The following is a 23,120-nucleotide window of genomic DNA, read 5'->3' as shown; positions in this document are numbered from 1 at the left end:
AATCGCTGCATCATTCTGTACAGTGCCTTTTTTAAAGAAAAAAGAAATCTGGGTCAAGTGAATAAAAAAGAAAAATGCCGTCAGTGTGCAGGAAGTGATTACTCTCGTGACAATCCGCTCCGACCAATCAGCAGCCGTGTCTCCATGAAGCATTTTGCAGAATATCATGTTAGAAATTTTATGGAAACGACAACAGAAAAAGGTTTACTTCTCTCCTGGACTGTTGCCTGATTGTGTTCACAATATAACTGTCAAAATATAAATCAGAAAATCTCCACAGAGGACATTTAGACTCATTACAGATAAGTTGTGCTGCTAATCTCATATATTTATGCTTCTCATCACTCGAACCTTTTCTTTGTCGCCTTATTAAATCAACTGATTTTCTCCTAACTGTGAGATTACATCAGAGGAAACTTACAGAAACACCAGCTGCTTCTCTTTAAGTCACATCTTTGGCTTGTCGTCTCCTTTTGATTGCATCATTAGTAGGTCTGTCCACCGGCCAATCAGGTATGTGGGACTTTTCCTGTCTGAGTTTTCTGCCATGTCGAGAGGGCAGCTCCATCTCCTGTGGAGCAACTTCAAATTGTAAATAGGAGGGCGTGGTTGAGATCCGAGGGGGCCGGGTCAGGTCCAGGCGAAAAGGCTCAACCTAAGCTTCAATTAAAAGCACTTCAGATGCCAAAGTGATTGAGGGTGAATTCAAAAATACAGTTTGACCCAGCTCTGGTGTTTGCCTTTAGTTTAAGACACTGAAATGTGTTTGCAGAAGAGAAAAACAAATCCTTTGAACATGAGGTGACGTGTACATTTAATAATGATCATGTTATTAATCTAAAGACCTTTTGTTTCTTCTTCGTGGTTCTGACTTCCTTTCTCATGAAACAAATCATTAATTTATCATTTTCCTCCACAGAGGAACTTTTTCTCCGAACTATACAGATTAATTTGTCGCTAAAGTTCAGAACCACAGGTCCACAAGTGAAACAAGATGGCAGTTATCAGCCAGTCTGATTGGAAATGCATGAGAGAGGTGTGTGCATGAGTGAGTGAGAGAGCTACAGAGAGAGAGAGAGAGAGAGAGAGAGAGGGAGTTAAAATTATCCACCTGAAGCCAATCCTCCTCAAGCTGATCAGTGTGCTCAATGGACTAACCAGCTTGGAGATGTCAAACTTTGCAGGCAGGTAAGAAAACTTTTAGTTTTTCTTTCTCACAAACTTATTTTGTTGTTTTCTTTTAAATCCAAACAAACGCAGAGATTTTAAACTTTTTTTTACGAACAACTTGATGCTCAATCAAATCACAAAGAAAGTCAGGTGGACATGAGTTTGTTTACAGCGGAGCAGATGATGGAGACTGAGTGATGTTAACATTGTATCTGCTCTAAACACCTGTACTTGTTTTTTGGGGGGAAACATGTTTATATGTTTTATTATGTAAGTACAAGTTGTGCTTCTTTTGGTTATGTAATGCATACATAAGGATTTTCTCGAGGGGCTGCAGTCACCCATAAGCTGCAAGATTACTGCCAACATGTACATACAGCACATGTAGCGGAGCGGCAACAATCTCATTTCTGCTTAAAAATATACTTGAACGTGTTCTGAAATCAAAACGCAACGTTAAAATCAGTGAATGTAACGGGTCAACTTCGGTCCAATCTGCTTTTTAATCCTGAGGGCCAAAGATCAGACACAATATTCAAGATTACAAACATGAAGTTTAGTTTATCTGTAATTGTAGCTCTGTGATTCTCAGTGATAAATCATTTTTCTGATGGAACAGACATGTTATGGTTGGTCACTTCAACAGCTGCATCTCGTGTCAGTCGATAATGAGGCGGCAGCTTTAGTTAAAGACACATCCTGAAGTTGAGCCGAGTCACGTTTGCTCGCATGAGCGTTGCACTGAGATATGTTGGAAAGACTCAAATCTTGTAATAAGAAGGCACGCTGCTGGTGGACGTGTTCCTTATAGTTTACATGTGTGATGTTTTGACAAAAAATGAAAATCATTGCGTTAAAACTTATAAAAATGTCATTAGGTTTGGATGAAGATTTGAAAGGTTTGTCGTCTGGAGACGACAGTGTGTGTTTGTTGTTTCTTTCTAACACCCCCTCGCTCACCTGTCCCCACCTCTGCATGTGCCACACCTGCAGCCTGCTGTAATATTCAGGGCCGTTTTGATGAGCTTTAGATCACGTGCAGCTAAGATCTTGATGTGTTTGACACCTCGTCTTTAACCTTCATGCAATCGCCTTATACGCCTGAACTGTCAGAGTTCACACAAACATTTACGTCTCCTTATTCGCATCATTTTATTTAAGATACTCAGATGTTACAGTCGTGGAGCAGCTGTTTCTTCTTCAAATTAGCATTTGATATTGTGAGTTTTCAGAAAGGGAACTGTGGTAATCAAGTTCATTAATTGTTGTTTCATTTGCATTTTCACTACCAATTTGGTTTTTAACATCAGCAGCGTGACTCATACAACAGATTGGAGTCTGTTGTCGTCGTGGCCTCTGCATCCTCTCCAGTGACCCTTCCCCCCTGTATCCCCGCTGAGTCTTTGGCCCAGCCGGTGCGGCGCTGATGGGCTCGAGGCCACGTGCCGCGCTGAGACCTTGGTCTGGCTCGTCTTCATTAGCGAGCGAGGCCAGAAGAAAAGCTTACAGGAGGCAAACAAAATGTGAGGAGATCCATCAGCCCTTCAGATCAGACATCAGCCTCATGACAAGCACGACGCCGGCTCCTGAGAATCAAGATAGATGATGGTATTATTCTAGAGACTGGAGAGTGATTGAGATCCTCGGGTGATGGATGGTCCAGAAAACACCTTTATAGTTTGAAAATTATAACCTTAAGTTCGTCATCAAGTGTGTCTGAACGTCAGTGTTTTGAGGATGAAACCACGTTACTGTGTGTTTTAATATCTGTTGTCGTCCTCGCATTAAGCAGCTTTTTACAGCTGAACTTTTATTTGCGAGGCGCTCTTTATCCTCACAGCTGTAACATGAGAGTGCTTCACAGACAAATCAAATTAAAATAGAGTAGAGTCATCACCTCATGAAGTGCCTATTAAAGCGAAGTTACAGAGCGCTTCACAGAATGATACAATGGGAAAGATCATTAAAAATTCATCCCACATTATCGTCCAGAATCAAAAAGGGTCTCATTAAAGAGTCTCCGTCGGTCCAAACATCGGAGGCCGTCAGTGAGAAACCCGAGCTCCGTGCCGTGCCCGCACTAATCCAGTGTATTGTCACCCTCGCTTGTTTGTGTTTTCACTCTCTGCACTTGAGCCCGAGAGCTTTCCGAGGCATCACAAGTATTCCCAGCCGGGCCGGGCCGAGGCGACCCCGGGCAGGGAGGTCTCTGGTGAGTCTGTCCCTGAGTCAACTCAGACGGAGTTTCAACCTCAGGGTGAAGACAGGCCGCCGACCTCTGACTCACACACACTAAGAGTTCACTTAGGCCCAAGTTCAGTCCAAGTGTTTGTCCCCCATCTCCATGTTGCCGTGGGAAACATAAATCCTGACCGTCCTTCCAGAAAGATTTAACCTTTGCTTACTTTTGAAAGTTTGAAAGTTTTGAAAGAAACCAAAAACTCTTTAAAACCAGTGATGGAGTGTAACTACGCAGATCCAATAACTGAGCAGGCTGATAATAACCCATGTTTAATTAAATTTTATCTTTTGATACTGAAGTACACTTATTGCTACAAAATCACTTCTGGTACTAAAATAAATTTAATATCGTATAAGTCGTAAAATTCAGTCAAATCCAGTGTTGTAAAAAAGTAAAGATATCATTTTGAAATGTCACTTTGGTAAAGTGAAAGTCACCCATACAAATAGTTCTTACTTAAAGTATCCTGATAATAAATGTACTTAAGTCACAAAAGCACAAGTTGAAATAAGAGTGATACATATATTTACATGTGTGTCCAGAGTATCCTGTATATCATGGGTTGATTGATTATCGGCTCGTCCAATTACGGGATCTGATACTTTTTTTTTACATTTTTCTTATTATCAGAATCCGTGTTTGGCTCTGATGCAGTTTGCAATCTGCAAAGTAACTGGTTACTGAAGTTATCATATCAATCTATAGAGTGAAAGTACAGTACCAGAAGTACAATTACCCCCAACATTGTACTGTACTTGAGTAAACGTACTTGTGATGCAGAGACACAAGGCTTTCTTTCTGTTTTTTATGGGTTTATATATGCAAGTAAACCTGCCTGCTGTTAGAGAGACAGTAAATCACAGGGTCCGATCTACGTACGGTGCAGAACATTGTTTTTTTTTTCATATAACTGTGCACGCGAGGCCTTTATCTAACGCAACAGAGCTGAAAAACAGAGGGGAGGAATTTGAGAGAACATGTCGCCACCAGGTCTCATTGTTTTTGTCTGTTCGGGGTAATGGATGCAGTTTAAAGTGCTCCACTTTTGTGAAAATTACTGACATCAAGCTGCACTAAAATAACAAGGACAAAAGGTGCAGCGAAGCCACTCAGTGCACGTGGCACTTAGCAGCTCGGCAGCAGACGGCTGTCGACCCGGGCAGCTCTGAACTGTAATTACATGTTTTCTGTGTGAATGTGGTTCAGAGAGGAGAATCAACGACTTGTCTTGTAGTTGATTTTAATTGAGCTGGTGACAGAAAGATAGACAGAAGTCTGTTTTATACGCTCGCTGCTAGAAGCTGTTGGTGTTCGTCAGCTGTTCATGAGCTCTCATCAGAAATAGCAGGTATGCTGTGTGTTTATTTTGCAGGGTCAGGAAATCGATATAAGTCCAACTTAGACGGATATCTGTGGGAGCAGGAACACTTTAACGTTTATAGACTGAAGCTGATTTGCTGCCAAAAAAACACTGAGAGAAACAAATAGTAGAAATAATAGTAGCGTTTATATTTACCTGGTGTGGGTTTAAGGAGAATGTTTAAGAACATTTTAGTCACAGTGTTTCTACCAAAGGAGGCATATTTACAGTCTTTCACATTTATTATTGACTGTTTTAAAGGATAACTTCTTACTTCGCTTTATTTAGATAATAACTTAAAAGCAGGTCGGAGTCAAGAGTTGGTGATATATAGTCTAAAAGTGGAAGCAGGCCATTTAATACTTCATCATCTCATCTCCACTTTACCACTGAGAGAAACTGACATGTCAATGTCATTTCCAGTATTTTCCGATGTCTGTCATCGTTCAGACTTCTTTGTCGTGTCATATGGAAGTCTTGCTGTCTGCCACAGTTTCTGGTGGCACTGCTCAGTTTGATATCTGTAAGCTTTCAGAAAACATGAATGAATGAACGGAGCACAGACAGAAGGCTTTAGGCACAATAACCACGTGGCTCGGGTTAGGAAAAGGTAATGTTTTGACTTTGAATACGTGGTTCTGTCACCACAAACTCTTCTGGAAAATGTCCCGTGCCCCAACACCATCCTGGCCCATGGTGTCTGGCTTAGCAGCTGAAATGCCACCAGCATCTCCTCCACATCCCGACTTGTAAGTCAGCTATTGAACGTGTAATGTGAACGTGATATGACACGTGAATACGATCAGTATGACACCTATAAATTTAAACTATATGATAGTTCTCACAAACTTGAATTCGGTACGCACCAATAAAATGTTTATACAACTAAAAGTCCTCAAAACGAAAGACTAAAGCTCTCATGACAAGAAGTGCTTTTAATTAAATGTTTTCACAGCTAAAGAAAAGTCCTCTTTACGTCTTCACAGCCAAACACCACTGCAGAGGACACCCCTCTCAGAAATGCCTCACACTGAAAATAAAGAAAATCCCCACAAATAAACACTGAAGTCACTGAACCCATTTATTCTCTCTGAAAAAATGAAAGTGTTAATTAAGTGGAGACGTTACTAGGAGGAAAATGTCTCATACTTTGTCAGATTTAACAAAAGCCTCAGCGCTCAAATAGCTTGTTTATAATGCAGAGAGCAGATGGTAGCCTGTTATCAGGACGCACTGACAGATATAAAGACTGCTGCTGAGAGTTTTTTATAACTTTAAAGACTCAGACTTGGCCTCGGAGGCATTTGTTTTGCATATCACTGAAAAGAAAAGCTTCAATAATAATGAAACCATCATTTTAGATAAAAGCAGACTCTCAGCAGTGGTTTTATGCTGATAGAGTCTGGACCATGAGGCTGTTGTTTTGTTAAGTTAAATGTTGATTTAATTCAGAGCTGTTAGTTGTTGCCCTGAAGAAATCTCCTTATATGCAGTAGTGATAAATATATATTAAAAACCCACAGATATGTGATTTTTGGGGCCAATACCAACGCTTATATGAGGGAGGAAAAAACTCCAATAGCGATTTATGTGGTTATCAAACACACGTGACAAAGATGTGTAACAGATACAGGATATTTTACAGTTTAACTTTACTGTCAAATATGATATCAGTGAACTAAAACAGTCAATTTCACTGTTATCTACACCGATACCAATAGATCTGTGTCAGGCTGATACCAGCTGACAATACTGACCAATATATATTGACTGGCAATAAAAGAGGTGAATGAAGGTGGAGGTAATGATCCCTCGCTCCGTCACAGTGACATAAAATTCAGCCTTTTCTTATTGTTCTGCGTAGCGGCAGGACGTTAACATCCAACTCAATGTGTTTAAAGAAAGATTAAGACTTGGTGCAGTAGGTGTCGTGCCATCATGTGTCACAGCCACATCAGTCCTCAAAGTGTCACTTGGCTGTCCGCTGTTGTGGCGTGTCACGTTCAGCCAGACATGACTCACCTCCAACGCCAAGTCTACCATCCAGCCGGAGCACCTGACAGGGCAGGAGGGAGGGGGTGGAGGGGTGGAGGGGTGGAGGGGAAGGCTGACTCATGTGATATGTTGCGTGAGGCAGGTAGGTGAGCTCAGGTCCCCCCACAGGAGGAGGAGGAGGAGGAGGAGGAGGAGGAGGAGGAGCGCCTTTAAGCTTAAGCGAGGAGGCTGAGGCCACATGGCGGGATGTTTATCCAGTGAACCTGGATATGTGACCTGAGCCAGCAGCTGGGATTGTCTTGACGAGCTGAACGTGCACATGTATGACAGCCCGCATGCACATGTCAACATGCAAACTCACACAAAGGTTGAGCAGAGATGCAGTGGAGGGATCTCTTAAGTGTATTGACATTTTTACGAGCTTTTATAGTGTGAATCATAGTCAGAACGCATCCACATCCAAAGTGTTAGTTGATATTAAGAGTAAAGATCGACTGTGACGAATATGAGCTTTGTGAGTCTCGTCAACGCTTTTCTTCTCCACATGATCTTAGTGATATATTTGATTATTGAAACTGCAAACCACCTTTTAAAATATGTGATTTTTGGTTCATACCTGTTGTCGATCGCCTCACGACGATGACCAACCGCATGTCACACACACGTTCTTCCTCCACAGCGACACGTGTGACAACAATGGCTTGACTTTGTGGGTGGGGGTGGCAGAACCAGGACCCTGCAGCCAATCCCTTGTTAAATAGCATTAAACCCAACCAATCCTATTAGTCCGTCACCCTTGAGAGGAGGAAGAGGAGAGCTCAGCCTCCACTGAGGGAAGCATGAGCAGATAAGATGTTGAGATCGACCACAGATGAACTGCGGGCCTCAGTCAGTTTGCAGTTTTGGCCACTGAAAGAAAGAAATTTTGAGAAAAGAAAGTACAAATTGTGAATTTAAGAAAAAGAAACATTCAAAATGTTATCGTAAAAAGTCATCCAAAAGGAAAAATTTAAGAAATACAACGGTAAAAATGTCTGATAGGCTTTTGTTTTCATATGTTCATATATTTTATTAACCTTATATACAGTTAATATTAAAATGTTGGCTGTTTATAATCTTTGTACATCATCTCAGAATTTATTTTGTCATGCATACACAAAGTAATAACATATAATACTTTATAATACCACACTGTATAATAATAACACAATATTTAGTGTGAAGTCACTGTAGACGTGTGAAGAGCAGCCTACTTTTTGCTGAATTGCATCTCAGTCAGGTAAAAAAGCTCAGTAGCAGCTGATACAAAGGTTATAAAAAATACAGCATGTCAGAATGTATTTAATTATGGACTATTATTTTAGTTAATGAACTTAAATAATACGTGGCTGGATAGAAATGCTGTGTAAAGGACATAATATCTGCTGAAGTGTTGTCTCAGAGGAAACGGTAACACTCAGGACCGGTGCCCTTGGTTGCTGCTCATTGCCCCTGACCATGAGGCGACGCTGCTCTTTGGGCATCATGTGCGACGCCTCGTGCCTCGCTGAGGTATCATGTCTCCTAAATCTCCTCCTAATGTTGTCTTTAAGTATCAGACAGCGGGGCTCACTGTCAGATTAAGGCCCTCATCTGTTGGCTGCAGGCAACACCTCTGAACGCCTCATTAAACTGCACTCAGTGCACCGACTTTGAGAAGAAAAACAACATATGCTTTATTGTCAGAGCGAGGATGGTTTAGAAATCAGGGCTGGTACACAGTTTGTTTTCTCTCTTAAAGGCGTAACATGCAGGATTTGTTGGTTTCTGTTTGTAAGAAAGATAGTTGAGAGTGGCACCTTACATCCTGTGGAACTAAAACAATACATTCATTATTGTAAAGTTAAATACACAAATTATTTAAAAAACAATGTTGACTCAGAGCACCGGGTGAGACGGTGATGAAGCTAGCTGAAGCGTGCACTGCTACGTCCTGCAAAACCACCACGCCCATCCAGGCGAAAGTTTTAAGGGAGTCCCGTTGTCAAATACTTTTGTTTGTTGGCTCAAGTATTTAATGACCTGTGAATAATAAATATTTATTATTTTTTAATTTAATCCTGCATAGTAAATCTTTAAAGTTTTAGCGTCATGATGATCTAAATTGTCAGCTAAAGGTACAAAATGTCAGGATCTACTGGTTGAGTCTACACTGGTTGATTACACATTGTAAAAAATGGGACTTTTGACCATGTTTCAACCAAGTTCTTTGCTCATAACTGTTATAAAGCCTTTAGAAGTCGTCTTTGGAGATTAAGCTTGAACAGAAAGCAACAAGTTATCATCATAAATGAGAACATGTGTTACTTTAGCTTAAAAAAAGACCCATAAACGTGACACAAGGCGAGATTTGAGACGGCACTGTGAGGTTATCTGTCAACCAAAAACTCCAGGAAGTCGCTGATCATGGCAAATGAAATAGTCCAGCATATAAATTCAAAATTAAATAAAAACTGTGAAGATTAAACAGACAAAATATAACATTTTGATTGGAGAAATTTAGAGGTGCTTCATGGCAGAGTTTGTATCAATCCTCTCCTCTAACTCTCGGCAAGTCTAACACAGTGGATGTTGTCGGTGCCTGACACTCGGCGGTTTTGGACTTAGTGGGTGCTGTTGGTGCTTGAACTGGCGATAGGCTATGGAGATAAGAAGATTACAGGGAACAGCATCCTGTGTGCTCTGAAAACTTCTTCTTGGCTTGGCGTCTTGCTCTCTGGCTGACCCGCCCAGCATGCAGCAGACTCGTCTTATTCCTTGACACAGATGGAAGTTTACTTTATAAGGACTTTATAGGTGTGCAAAGATTTTATTAGTTGGGTAATTAGCCCATTCATTAGTTTTGCCTGTTGCCAGTTTTGTCAGTAAAAAGCTTAAACCCAGGCCGACTTCAAAGATTTAAAAGATGCGTTCTTATCTGCACTTTTGAATATATAATGTTTCTTTTTATTAAAAAAAACTTACAAATAAAGCAGAATACATTTTAAGCTTTACAGGTCCAACGTTGTTCGGCCCCTGGGCAGAAAAAGTTGCTGAATAGGCCTGATTGAGACCATTTAAAGTAGTTCACTGGGGCATAGAAATACACTGAAGATAAGACATTAAGAGGACTTTAAAGTTGCATTAATAAAAGTCAAAACCAAACCAAAAATGATTGAATAGTTAAAGATTTAAAAGATGTTTTTATACTGTTTATTCAGGAAACTTTAGAAATTATGTTCTGTCATGAGGAATACTACATCCCAGAACTTTGACAGGTGAAGATGTGCAAGAAGGTGAGGTTAAATCCAAATGTGCACAATAAAATTAAAATAAATAAAACTGAATATAAATATATCAGCCTCATTCAGAGCCGCTATGATACCAATTTCAGCCATTGTCCTGCCACTTAAATGAAAACCAGCATGTATATCCTTTTTTTCCCTGGCTGCTTACCATCACGGCATGGAAATCTCCTTGATTGATCCACATATGTGATTTGCCGCTTCCCTGACACAACCTTCAAAATGCATCCAGGTTGGGGACGGACAATTATTAACGCCCTGACTTGTGCATCCCATGTGGCTGTGGAGCAACCTGGGATTCAGTGTTTTGCCCACAAGGACGCTTCGCCATGTAGACTAACGGCGGTGGGGACAGACGGCCCGCTCTGCCTCATGAGTCACAGAAATATTCATGGGAACTGTTCTGAACTCATGTCACGAAGACACTGAGGTTGTGATATAATTAAACTTTGCAGCTTCGTCCAACTAGGGACATCAACAAGTATTTTCTGGGATCCCTCCACTTACACTCTGACTTTGTCTCCCCTTGCCTGTCTTTAAATAACCAATAAACACGCTGTCCGAGGGCGGACGAGCTCTGAAAGTGATTCACGAGGCCCTGGTGTGAGTGACTGGACTCTGCAGGCCCGCCCATGTTTCAAATGAAAACCAGCTTTCATTATGTGAATTGCCGGGCTGTGGTTTAGGGGGCAGATTAATTGGATGTAATCTTGTTACACTGTGGCCTGCCGCAGTCTTGATAACCCCCCGCCTCCCCCTCACCGGCCTCCCCCTCGGCGCTGTTTACCTGCCTGCTGCCGTCACGAACTGTCTGCTGGCTCAGTGCTGACGGACTGAAGGAGCGATTTGATAATTGGAGATGAATTGTTTATGATGTAGATCACGCTCCACTGACGCATTCACTTCCTCTTAAGGATCTAAATATATCTCTATTTATCTATACAACTATACGAATGTTTATTTTCTCTTAATTCATTCGTGACCCAGATTATCTACCTCTAATATCCTTTAGCACAAGGTATCCACATCATAACAAACACAAGAAAATACTCAAGTCAATCAAAGATCCAGTTAGTCATTTATTTTCCTTTATATCCCAGTTTTGTTTACTTGTTTTCTTGATGTCTTTCTAACCTTTTCTTTATACTTTCTCTGTCTTAAAGGTAAGAGCAGTCTATGATCTGATGGCTGGTTAGAAGCCGAAGTTAAAGGGATTACTCTTGGCTGGCTGTCGAACGCAGGAGGTCCTTGGAGCCAAGACGGATCACCTGGCTGGCGTTGGCCCAACACCTCTTCCGAGAGACAGCAGATGGACTTATCGGGATCGATCAGCCCAGCTCTCACTGGTTTTTAACTTGCCATGGAGCCAAGAAACCTTTGGTGAAACCACCGGGTTGTCTCAAAGGCAAAACAGCTAAAGAGTCTGGCAGCACCCTTTGTTTGCTTTTGGAATACTGCCCTGGAGTTACTGCCCTGCTATTTGTCCTCTGAAAGGGATTTACGCTGTCTGGGAGGAGATTTTATCTGCAGTTTTATTGTTGACATGCTTTTCCCCAACACCTTTCAATCCAACACGTATGACTTCCATTCATGGTGTTCGTCACAACAAAGCTAAGGCCCGGGAGGACTGTCATTTATCAAGGAAAAACTTTGACTCAGGCCAAATATGGCCAGAGACGTCAGTCCTCTGAGCCTCATGCCTTTGTCTGCGAGGCACCAGCGATGGGTCGGAGCCCCTCTGGGGTTCTTCCTCCCCCTCTTCCCCCTACGTTCTCTAATTTTCTGTTACTTCCTGTCATGTGCAGCAGCAGCAGCAGCAAGCAGTATGCCTGGCATCGAATATGACTATGGCATTAGCCCCAAATTTGTCTGCACTCCAATCCCCCCAGATGCAGACCCCAGCTGCTTTTCTCCACCCACTGTGCCCCATGGACCAAGCACTAATAGCCACAATACCGGTAACCGGCGAGCCATGATGTCCGACGAGGCCAAAGCCACCATCTTGCACCTGCGTGAGAGCCTTGTGAGGCAAAAGGAGACCATCCTGGACCAGCGGGAGACCATCAGAGAGCTCACCGCCAAGCTCACCTTGTGCGAGGGCTTCGGCGGTCACCATAGTGGCGGTCACCATGACAACCACCACGAAAATCACCATGACAACCATCATGACACCCATCATGACAACCACCACGATGACCACCACGGGCAGCACGGCAGCCACCACTCGTCGTCATCATCATCACACCACGGGCCTTCGGCGTACCACAGCAACGATCATCACTACTCCCACGGCAGCCACAGGTCGGACACGCACCACAGGAAGGGCTCGTCATACGGAAAACACGGCTCATTCTCCCCTGAACAGACAGGGAAAACACTGCAGACACTGAAGGAGAGGCTGGAGAACCTGCAGGTGAGTGAAAATATCTGCAATGAGAGAACAACATTTTTTGAGTCTTTCAGTGGAGATTAAAGATTAAAGAAGTGCAAGACTGTAGTTTTAAGTATCTGTACTGATGGATATAATAAAATGTGCAAAGTGAGGGGAACAAATTAGAATAACTTATAATTTAAAAAACTAAAAATCATTATAGTTATTATCTATTGACGCCCATAACGATGGAAAGTCAGGTGAAGTTTCGCCCCAAAAAACATAAAATGGCTTCATATTCACCTGGCATAAAGAATCCAAAAGCCCAGAAATCCCATAACTGATTTGAAAAAAAATGTTCTTACTCCTGTTTTAAGGCCACAATCTTAGCAGCTCTCACTGTAGCTGCTAAGCTAAAAAAAGTACTAGCAAGCATCCCCTCTGATGTGAAGCTCCAGAAATGTTTTACGGGCTACGAAACTTCACCCAACTTCTGCATCTGCATCGGGTCGAGGAGATAAATTTTGGGTGAACTGTTCCTTTAAATAAGCCTAGAGACACAATACTAGAGCCAAAATAAGGTGATAGCGTCCTGTAAACTTAAATACATCGTAGGGGATAGCAAGATAAAAGAAGCTACTTCTGGCCTTTTGTAACTTTTTTTAAACATTCAACCCAAGTCAGGTGTGCAGATTTGGGAAAATGGCCAGAGCTTGCTCGGGAAGATGCTGCTTTAAGTAGGACCAAAACCAAAATTTGAAAGTTGGTGTCATGCCAGGGGAGATGTGCACTAATCGATGGACTCCCGACACCTGCACATTTTTTTTTTAAAGTTCAACACACAGGCCTAGCAGAGGGGGGAAGCAGCTTCATTTCACTGTTCCAGTATTGACTTTCTTGCTCTGAGTTTCCAGCCAATACAGCTAAAAAAAAAAAAAAGGTGGAAGGTTTCAGCTAATGGTCAAACAGAAACACTGCATTTGTCTTCCAGCCCCAGGGATGTCAAGTGGGCTGTAGAAGTTGTGTTTGCAGTACACAAATAACCAATAATAACAGTGTTTTACTGCAAATTAAACGATCCAAACAAAGCATATGGTCGATGCATTTAATATTTTTGCATTAATTGACTGTCCTGAGGTTCTGCTCTTTCTCACTTTCTCAACTCTGACAAAAGCTGTTCAATTTTTTTTTAAAGAATAAATCCATAAATTTCTTCTCTTTACTATAAGAAACTCAAGCAAGGCACGGCACTGTCTCCTATCTGAACAGATTCATACAACTGTAATTAAAGCTCTGAGGTTTCGGGTTAAAAGGGTAAACATTCTGTAAAAAGCTCCTGATGGAGGAACGTACGCCTTCCTCAGCGCAACCGCACATTTTTAAAATGCTTAGTAATGTGTCTGCAAAGAAAGGCTGAGCAGTCTGCAGGGAGGCGGAAGCCTATCAAAGGTTTGACTTAATTGGGGTCGTATCTTGCGTCACTGAAGGTCACAAGCTCAGCTGCCGTATAAGCTGCCGGTGATGTCTGCCGCTAAAATGCTGAGAAAGACGTGTTTCATGAAGACGTGGTAACCCACAGAATACTGTTTGTGTTCCTGAAGAGGCCATTGTTTGATTATTTATACATATTTTTAATTTCAAGTGTTGGTACTGTAGTGGCACATCTATAGTTTGAGATAATCGCAAAAATTTCAAGCAAGATTTAAAAGTTTGAGGTGAAAAAAACACACACACACACATCAAGATAGACCCACCAGTCATCGTCATACACACACCACCTACAAAGCTAATATCACAACTGTTGGTTGTCTCTGAGCAGCTCCCTGAGCCAATCTCTCTCCTGGTTGCCAGTGGCCAAGCCTTGAGCTCAAACAGGAAGCTCATCTAAGTTTATTAGCTCTCAACCTGACCTAAAACAACCCCTGTGTCCATGTGATTGTCACATGATGCATTGAGGCTTAGAGGAGGACAGGGATGCGAGGGGAAGAAGAGGGAGGGTACCGGTCTCTGTGAGAAAGATCTCCAAGATCATCAGATCACAGTATCGTTATTTGTGCACTGATGTTTACTCAACCTGGTTAATCGCATTGAGATTAAGGATCTGCTTCCCCTGCAGAAACCAGGCCAAGTAGGCCTATAAGTCAGCATCCTACCATAAGACAACCCAGAATTTATACAATGTATGTTTCTGTAAAACACAGATATTGACACTCTAAATTTCTTAAGGTTAAGTTTCTTATTCTTAATCGCTTGGGTGGGGTTAGGAAAAGATTCAGTTTTGGCTTAAAATATCTGGTTTTGGAGATGGAGAAGTTTCCTTAAAAAAAACCCAGTTTTGCCACCATTTTATTCTGGTGACTGGGCTGGGAAGCACTGATCCACATGTTTAAAAAGTGTTTACTTTTTAGCTTAGATTGATTTCAGTGTGTGAACTCAACAAGCACCATATCAGTCCTCACTGGGAACTTTTGAAGCTGTCGTTGCTCTCCCAGAATTTCAGCTGTTTTGAAATCTGTAGATATTTCACAGTATGTGATAGTACTGTCAGTAATACATCCTCTAAATTGTGTTCCTCCACCTAAACAACAAGCCATACATGTGGTTCTGCTGTCTCCCTTGTGTTACAACATTTAATGATGCTGGTGTCACCTTGCGAGACTAAAACCCTGCTGCCCGCTGGCCTGTGAAAGCCTCATTATCAGCGCAGGTGGTCTCAGGCCACGCACAGGGAAAGTGTTGCCAGAAATCCCCTTCAATCTCCCTCAAAGGTGTGAGACAAAACAGAAGCGGAGCCAGGATTTACCTTCCGTCACTCCCTCCTCTAACAGGATGTCTACGCCACCAGCCTCTGGCCATGCGCCGAAGGGAGCTAGCCAGCCTCACCTTCAATTAGCTTCATCCTCCCTGACGAGGCTATTAATCGTGGTGTGCGCTGGCAGGGAACAAAGCCGGATTTGCTGGTGAGGAAGGCGAGGATGAGCAAGGGAGAGTAGGAAGGAGGGTTTACAGGCAGGAGGGGCAAATATGTGCATGCAACTTAAAATGACACATCAGATTTCGTATTCATTGTATATCATTTACTGCAAACAGCTTCTGACTATTTCTAAATCTATTCATTTTCTTTAAGATTAGAGCTTGGTAAATTTGACAGTTGTTAAGTCTGAAACTTCATTCTTGACCTTGGAAAGCAGACAAAACAATCCCATCTCAGGGTCCACTTACTAGCGTTTTCTGTATCCCACATCAGCAAAACAAGCTCGCTCACTTATTGTGTCACTTTTAGGATTTCTTATCCTTGCTGTCAATGACAATCCCCGAAGGTAGTGGCCTGCCCAACACGAGGAACGTGACAAAGAGCTTGAGGGTTCGACCTGGCCTGCAAATTCCCCAGATCCCAATCCAGTTGAGGATCCATGGGATGTTCTGGAACAAGTCCGATCCATGGAGGCCCCACTTTGCAACCCATAGGACTCAAAAGATCTGAGAGCCAGGTCTGAACCATGGTGGGGCCTCCATGGATCCAGTGCTTGATCTGATTGGGATTCATGAGCAGGTCTTGCAGTGTGTCAGAGTACATTGTCCTGGCTGCGTTACTGCCATCAGGGAGTGATGTTACCATGAGGGGGGGTGAACTTGAAACAGTGTTTGGGTGGATGGTACGTGTCAAGATGCATCCACCTAAATCCTACAGTGCAGAGTTGGAGCCTCTGTTGCTCACTGTCAGAAATCCTGACCAATGTCTGTTTACCTCCACAGGCCAGGAACTCCTCCAGCTCCTACTCCAGCTCCCTGCGAGAACTCCTCCAGAGGAAGATCACCGCTCTGGAGGAGCAGCTACACAGCTACCACACAGATCACCATGACTATGGTCACCACAACGACCACCATGACGACCACCACGACGACCATCATGACGACCATCATGACGACCACCACAACGACCACCGTGGCAATGGCCACCACGACGACCATCATGATGACCACCACGACGACCACCATGGCAACGGCCACAATGACAACCATCGTGTGGATCACCATGACGGCCACCACGACAGCCATAGTAACAACCACCACAGTAACCACAGGTACAACAGCCATCGCGGCGGGCACCATAATCGCCATCACGACTACCACTACGACTCACACCACAGCCGGCCTCATGGCAGCCGTCGCAGCCACTACCGTGATGACCACCACAATGACCGCCATTATGATCACCATGATGACCACCATGATGACCACCACAATGACCACCATGATGACCACCACAATGACCACCACAATGACCACCACGATGACCACCACGATGACCACCACGATGACCACCATGATGACCACCATTATGACCACCATGACGACCATCATAACGACCACCACGATGACCACCATGACTATCATCACGATTATGACCACAGACCTGGTCACCACGATGATCACCATGATGATCACCATGATGACCACCACAGCACGGACCACGTTATCGATAATCACCCACGCCGTCTGCCTTTCGGCAGCAAAGAGACGAGTCTGCGGGGCGCAGGACACAACAAGCTGGAAACTGTGATCAGCCAACTGCACCACACCTCTGACCATGGTACACACACACACACACACACACACACTTTAGCCTCTGATGTTATCAGTGGCTTTACATTTTAAACATATACGTTGATTTGACTGTTAAATGAACAGAAAAGGCCGATGTTTCAATCAATAATAGGTCACAAGTCAAAAATTAAACTCCCCATTTAATGGTACTATTCAGAAAGTCCTTGCTATGTGTAGCTAAGTTACAGCTAAGGCTAACCTTAGCTTAGCTGAGGTTACAGTTAGCTAGTTAGCTGCTCCTACACAGTTACTTTGTAGCATTAAATCAGTTATTGTTGGCTAAAATCAACACTGTCCTACAAATTGTCTGCATCGGCAAACAAGCTAACTTTAGCTAACAATAGGCAGCTAAAACCATGATATCAATATATTCAACATGCTTTACCTTCGACTTTTGACTTTGTGTCAGGCTGTGTTGTGGTGAGTGCCAACCGTTTGTTGATGTTAGCATTTCTAAGCTAATGTTAACTAGGCCTAGTGTTGCATGCTGTTGGCACTGTAGGGGAGCAGAACAGTATATGTAGGCTACTTTACATGACATGAATCTAAATTTTGCCGTCTCACCAGGAAACCACAAGAAGCTAAAGAGTCCCAACGCCTTCCTGCTCGACTTCCCCATGAGGACCAACTACATGTACGCCAGAATGAAGCGGTCGGTGGTCAACGAGATCTTCGCCCTGACAGTCTGCCTGTGGCTGAAAGCAGGATCCGGTCCTGGCCTCGGTACTCCCTTCTCCTACGCAGTACCTGGACAAGCCAATGAGCTGGTGCTCATCGAATGGGGCAGCAACCCCATGGAGCTGCTGATCAACGACAAGGTAAAAGCAATGCAATAAAAAGTGATGTTGAGAGTTAAGAGCCAGAAAATGTTAAGAACGAGACACTAAAACTCTTATTGAAGCTTTTACAAATGACATTGTTAAGTTGACATATAGCTCCTCTTTGGTGCTGATTCTGGTACAGAAAACATTGGTTCTACTGGATATTAAGGGATTAAAGACTCCATATAAAGTTCTTAAAGAGGGATTTTCCAGTCGGGAAGCTGTTTCTCTTTAGGGGGCCAGTGTCCTTCGGTAACTCTGATTTTCTGTGACAAATCTTGTACACAGTGAGGTGTGATAGTCCCAGCTCAGACTGGACCACATCACCTCAGCAGTGGAGGTCAGGGCTACGTGGAGAGGACAGTGACGTCAGACTCAGGAGTGACAGTATTAACACAGAGCCTGCCATGCTCTCAGTCACTGCGGCGTCTGTTGATAGTGGCACACGCGGACTTGAGGGAATTAAAAAGAAAGACTTTTGTCGTCTGTGCTCAAGCATTTGCCGGGATGTGCCGAAAAAATATTTGGTAAAGTGAATGCACAAAAACTACTTGGTAAGGTTTTGGAAAAGATCATACTTATGGTTGAAATAGTATGTTACATCAGCTTAAGGTGAGTTACTGTTGTACTTACTTATGTCATACATCACACAAAATACCTCTTAACTCTAAACACTCAGGACATAAACTCGACTCTTTGGGGGGAAAGTCCAGTAAATGACCCATCCAACCATCCAACCGCCCCCTGACTCAGACTTTTCTTTCTTTATACTGCACTAGGCTGCTGTATTTGACAAGCTGGGAGTGAGAACGGGCTGCGTATGACTTTTACACAAAAATCTAATGGAATAAGATAATTATGTTATGATATATTATATCTAAAAGGTCAAAGGTCAACGCCTTAGCTCCATCACACACTGGGGTTAACAAAGTTGTAGACCTACAAATGAGGTCATGGCTCAGAAAAGGCTATCTGTGTATGATCTTCAGAGGCTTTAAGAAATAATTTGGCTTTGAGCCTCTCGTGGCTATAATCTCATTTTATGAAAAATTGTGGACATCTCAGTTTAAATGGCACTCGTGCACAGATTCTTGACACACAAATTAGTCAATTACTCTGTTAGCCTCCTAATCTGACATTCTCTGAAAAGCTGAAGGCCTTTATCTCCAAATCGGAAGACAGATGTTTGTCTTTTTCCCTTCCTTGCCCCAGTACAGTGAGCAGGGAGCTCAACAAACAAACCAACAAAGTAATTAATCTGATTATCGTAATAGATTGGCCTAATTGTCTGTAGGAGTGACATCACCAGGAGGGATAAACTGTCATGTTTGTTTTGTTTTGTTTTTTTCTAGTAACACACTTGGCAGTCATCAAACTGATCAATGACCCAGTTAAATGATCTTCTAAATGCAGATTCATCCGTCTTTGATTTATCTTCTAGAGTTTTTAAGGATGAACAGAAATGAGATTCTCATGTTGTACTAATTCAGTTTCCATACATTAGTGAGCATGTAAAGCTGTCGAAAGCTATCATGGGATTGAGATTTGTACAGTTTTTTTATTTTTCTTTCCGGATGAAACAAAGAAACTTTTTTCCGTGTGTATGCTGATGATGATGTGCTGATAATGAAGATTATTTGATCAGGGAGAAATGTCGGGTCAGGTCAGGAATCAATTATCTCTATCACATGCACATTTACTCAGTTGATGCTTATAAGTTTAACCTTGTGAAAGCACACAAGAAGTCTTCATAAACACATTCTTTGATCATAACCTTGTCTCCACCTGTGTGTTTGTAGGCGGTCACGTTGCCCATAACCATGACGGATGGGAAGTGGCATCATGTGTGCGTGACGTGGTCGACACGCGATGGTGTCTGGGAGGCATACCAGGACGGGGTGAAGAAAGGCTCAGGGCAAAACCTGTCATCCTGGCACCCCATCAAATCAGGAGGGACCTTCATCCTGGGCCAGGAGCAGGTAAGACGTCCGGTTTGCCGTCAGATGGAGATCCAGTAGGGAACAAGAAGTTTAGATGGATGCACACATTGGGCTCTACAAACACGATCATTTTCAGGAAGTTTTTCAATTACAACGTTTCGTGCCAATCTATGAAATAGTGTCGCCTTTATGTAGCAAGGCGTAAGCTAAGGGTTTAGCACATCTGACTTTCATGCGAGAGACGAAAGTTCACCACTACAGGCTTGCAATCATTAGCCTTTCTGCACACATTAACTCCAGACAATGTTTGTAGAATCAGATACAGACTTTCTCCAGAGTTGCCATTTCACACATGTAGCACACAACAGGAGATCGTCCGTGTCCGATGCATTCTCACCTACGTAATCAGGTTTACGCAAAGGGTTGGCACCTGGGTAAAGCATGCAGGAGGAGGAGGACTCATGTAAAGATGACTGTTGTGGTGCTGATATCAATACGACCTAGGGGTTGTATGATTATCCAAACATCAACAGATGGGTTTTATGCCCTTTCAACTGTCTTTAAAAAGATTGTGGTACTTTACAAGAAAGGCTTGACCTTATCCAAGTGTTTTTGCAGGTTAGGGTAGGTGCACGGTAGAGTCCAATAAAATGTGTTTTGAGTCAGCTGAATTTATCTATAATCTTTATTTGTTTTACAGCTCAGTCAGTAATCCCTGTGTAAAGGTTCAATCCACCCAATATGCAAAACCATCTCAACCTGTTCTTTTAACTTGTCCTCACAGGACACGGTGGGAGGCCGCTTCGACGTCACCCAGTCTTTCATGGGGGAGTTGGCCGATCTCCAGTTCTGGTCCAGAGTCCTGACGGCCAGCGAGATCTACGGCCAGGCGACGTGCGGAGGCCACCTCATCGGTGATGTCATGTCCTGGTCGGAGGAATTGGTGGAGCTCCACGGAGGGCTCACCGAGCTCCCGTTTGACCCCTGCCACTAAGGACTGACTCCAGACAACCCACATCAAGAGCTGCAGCATCATCATCCTCACATTTTGGATTATATGTTCATGTCAGAAAAAAGTTGGAGAGCGGTAAAATGTTATTTTGTCACGGATCAAAGATGAGGAAATGAGTTATTTCATTGCTCGCTCTGGTTCTTCATCATATCGGTCTGCAGAAGTTTAATAACACAAGCTCAGCCACGGGCAACAGATGGAGCAAGGAGTTATTTTTCTTTTTTTCTATATATTTTTGCCATTCCTGTTCGATCTTTCTGCCTTCTTCCACCTACACTTTCTTCACTCTGACGCTGTCAGACGACTTTGAAGGCTCCAAAGAGCGCACGGCTTTGGATTTACAGGCTGTGTGGCCATGACTACAGCTGCTCTGAGAGATCCACCACACATAATAGGATTTCTTTCCAGCAGAACAGGTCCAAAGGTTGCTTGTTGCCATTAGCTCGCCTGCATTAGCTTGTTCTTGTTTGGTATTTCAGCAACATAAACATTATGGGAGGTGAAAGAGTGGCTAAAAGGCACAGGATCGCTTACAAATGAAGCCACATGGGGACCTGAACCGTGATGATTCATACTCGTTTATAAATGACTGATCGAATATCCGCTCGTTGTTTTGTGGAGACGAGGAATAATGCTGCTGCAGGAGTGTTTTTTAAATACAGAGAGAGGTTTTGGCAGACTGTTTTATACTAGTATTTCATATTGAAAATTCTACAACAGGTTTGTTTTTTTTGTAGGAAGAAAACAAAAAAAGTGTAATCCAATGCAGAATTTAAAAAATATTCTCTGTCTCTGTCTGTAAGTGGATACGTTTCTCTGTTACATAAGAGCGCCGCGGCTCAATGTCAGCCATGACACGTTACGGCCACGAGCCACCTGACTGCATCGTTACAGCGTTAGCCGTCCGTCAGCATGTCAGCCGCCGTGATGCCGATGTCTCCCCGGCACCCGGCGGCTTACAGCGGGGATTTAAACTGTGGACAACTGATCCGATCCTGCCTATTTCCGACCAGCTCAAACCACGTGGCAAGAGGCAGACTCACAAACACACTGACACACGCGCGCACACACACACACACACACACACACTTGCACATGCTCAGAGAAGGTAACGAGATGAAGAGACGTTGTTGATCTCATGCTAACTGTTTGTAGATGCACCTTCCTGTTTTTATAACAAAAGAGGTTTTTGTACATGTAAATTATATCAGATAGTCTCTTTTTAATTATAAAAAAAAATATTTATTATGGCATTTCTCATATTGTAAATAATTTATAAAGTACATAGCACTTTCTGGACCCACTCCTGACCCTGTGTTTGTTTATAAAGCATGTCTTTGGGAGTAAAATGTTGTGTTTTTTTTGTTTATCATATTCCTAATCCACTTTGAGTCAAACTCAGCGTACACTCAGCGTTGGACTCTCGTTATTGATAGTAACAAGGGGGTATCTGTTGTTGCCATGGTGATAGAGTCTCTCAGCATCAGGACCGCATCATCCCGACAGTGTCGCACTGCAGCAGTAAAATATCTGCGAAACGTTTTTCTTTTTGACTGTGATGCCAAGACGAGCGGCACTATCCTCACGATAGTGGGCCAAACGCACCTGACATGACTTTCATATGTTCTGTCTTCTTGTCTTTGTCTTATAGACTTCAGGTTATACACCTCCTGATACTACCGAACTGTGTAGTCTGTAAGCTGAATGTTGACATAAAACATGTTAAAAAAAAAATAAATGCATATATATATGATATACAACTTTATGCAGAAAATGCTTATTCTCGCCTTTGGTGTACATTTTAATAATCATTAGGTTTTTTTTGTTATGTTTATCCTCCTCTGTGTCTTTGGCTGTAAATATTTTAAGTCTCACATCGTGTTCAGTCAACAGTCCCTCCCTCGTGTGTAAGCCAAAATTATAAACTGAATTGTAAAACTTGAAAGAGGAAGAAAATGCACTATAAACTGTCAAATATTTGTAAATATGTCAGGATTTTGAATAAAACTATTTAAAAATATTTTATGAATTCAAACCAAACTATGAACTCCTTTTTGAACACATTGCACCGTACAGTGTAAACTGTGGTATATGTTGTTTTTGTGACAGATCAGCAGAAGAGATCCACTGGAAGTCGACACGTGTATCAACCACAAGGGTCAACAAATATTTGTGTCGTCAGGAAGGCAACAAAAGAAGATGCATCTTTTTACAGAGCACCAAAACATGGTTAAAGGGTAACATCGACAGTTTTATACAATAAAGTGTGTTTGCAGGT

The 23,120-nt window shown here is 42.7% G+C and overlaps 1 protein-coding gene across 1 annotated transcript; it reads left to right on the top strand.

Annotated features, from left to right (window-relative positions):
- Positions 1-1,150: 1,150 nt before the first annotated feature.
- Positions 1,151-22,796, top strand: LOC140993759 (uncharacterized). Its single transcript, XM_073463287.1, has 6 exons — positions 1,151-1,188; positions 11,254-12,503; positions 16,218-17,055; positions 17,637-17,887; positions 19,690-19,869; positions 20,615-22,796. Exons 2-6 carry the CDS (start codon positions 11,757-11,759, stop codon positions 20,822-20,824), a joined length of 2,226 nt encoding a protein of 741 aa, XP_073319388.1. The 5' UTR covers positions 1,151-1,188; positions 11,254-11,756; the 3' UTR covers positions 20,825-22,796.
- The last annotated feature ends 324 nt before the right edge of the window (positions 22,797-23,120 follow it).

This window comes from Pagrus major, chromosome 3 (genome assembly GCF_040436345.1).
Source record: "Pagrus major chromosome 3, Pma_NU_1.0".
NCBI lineage: Eukaryota > Metazoa > Chordata > Actinopteri > Spariformes > Sparidae > Pagrus > Pagrus major.
The sequence above is the reverse complement of the archived record's forward strand: the minus strand, read 5'-3'. Positions and strand labels throughout refer to the sequence as shown.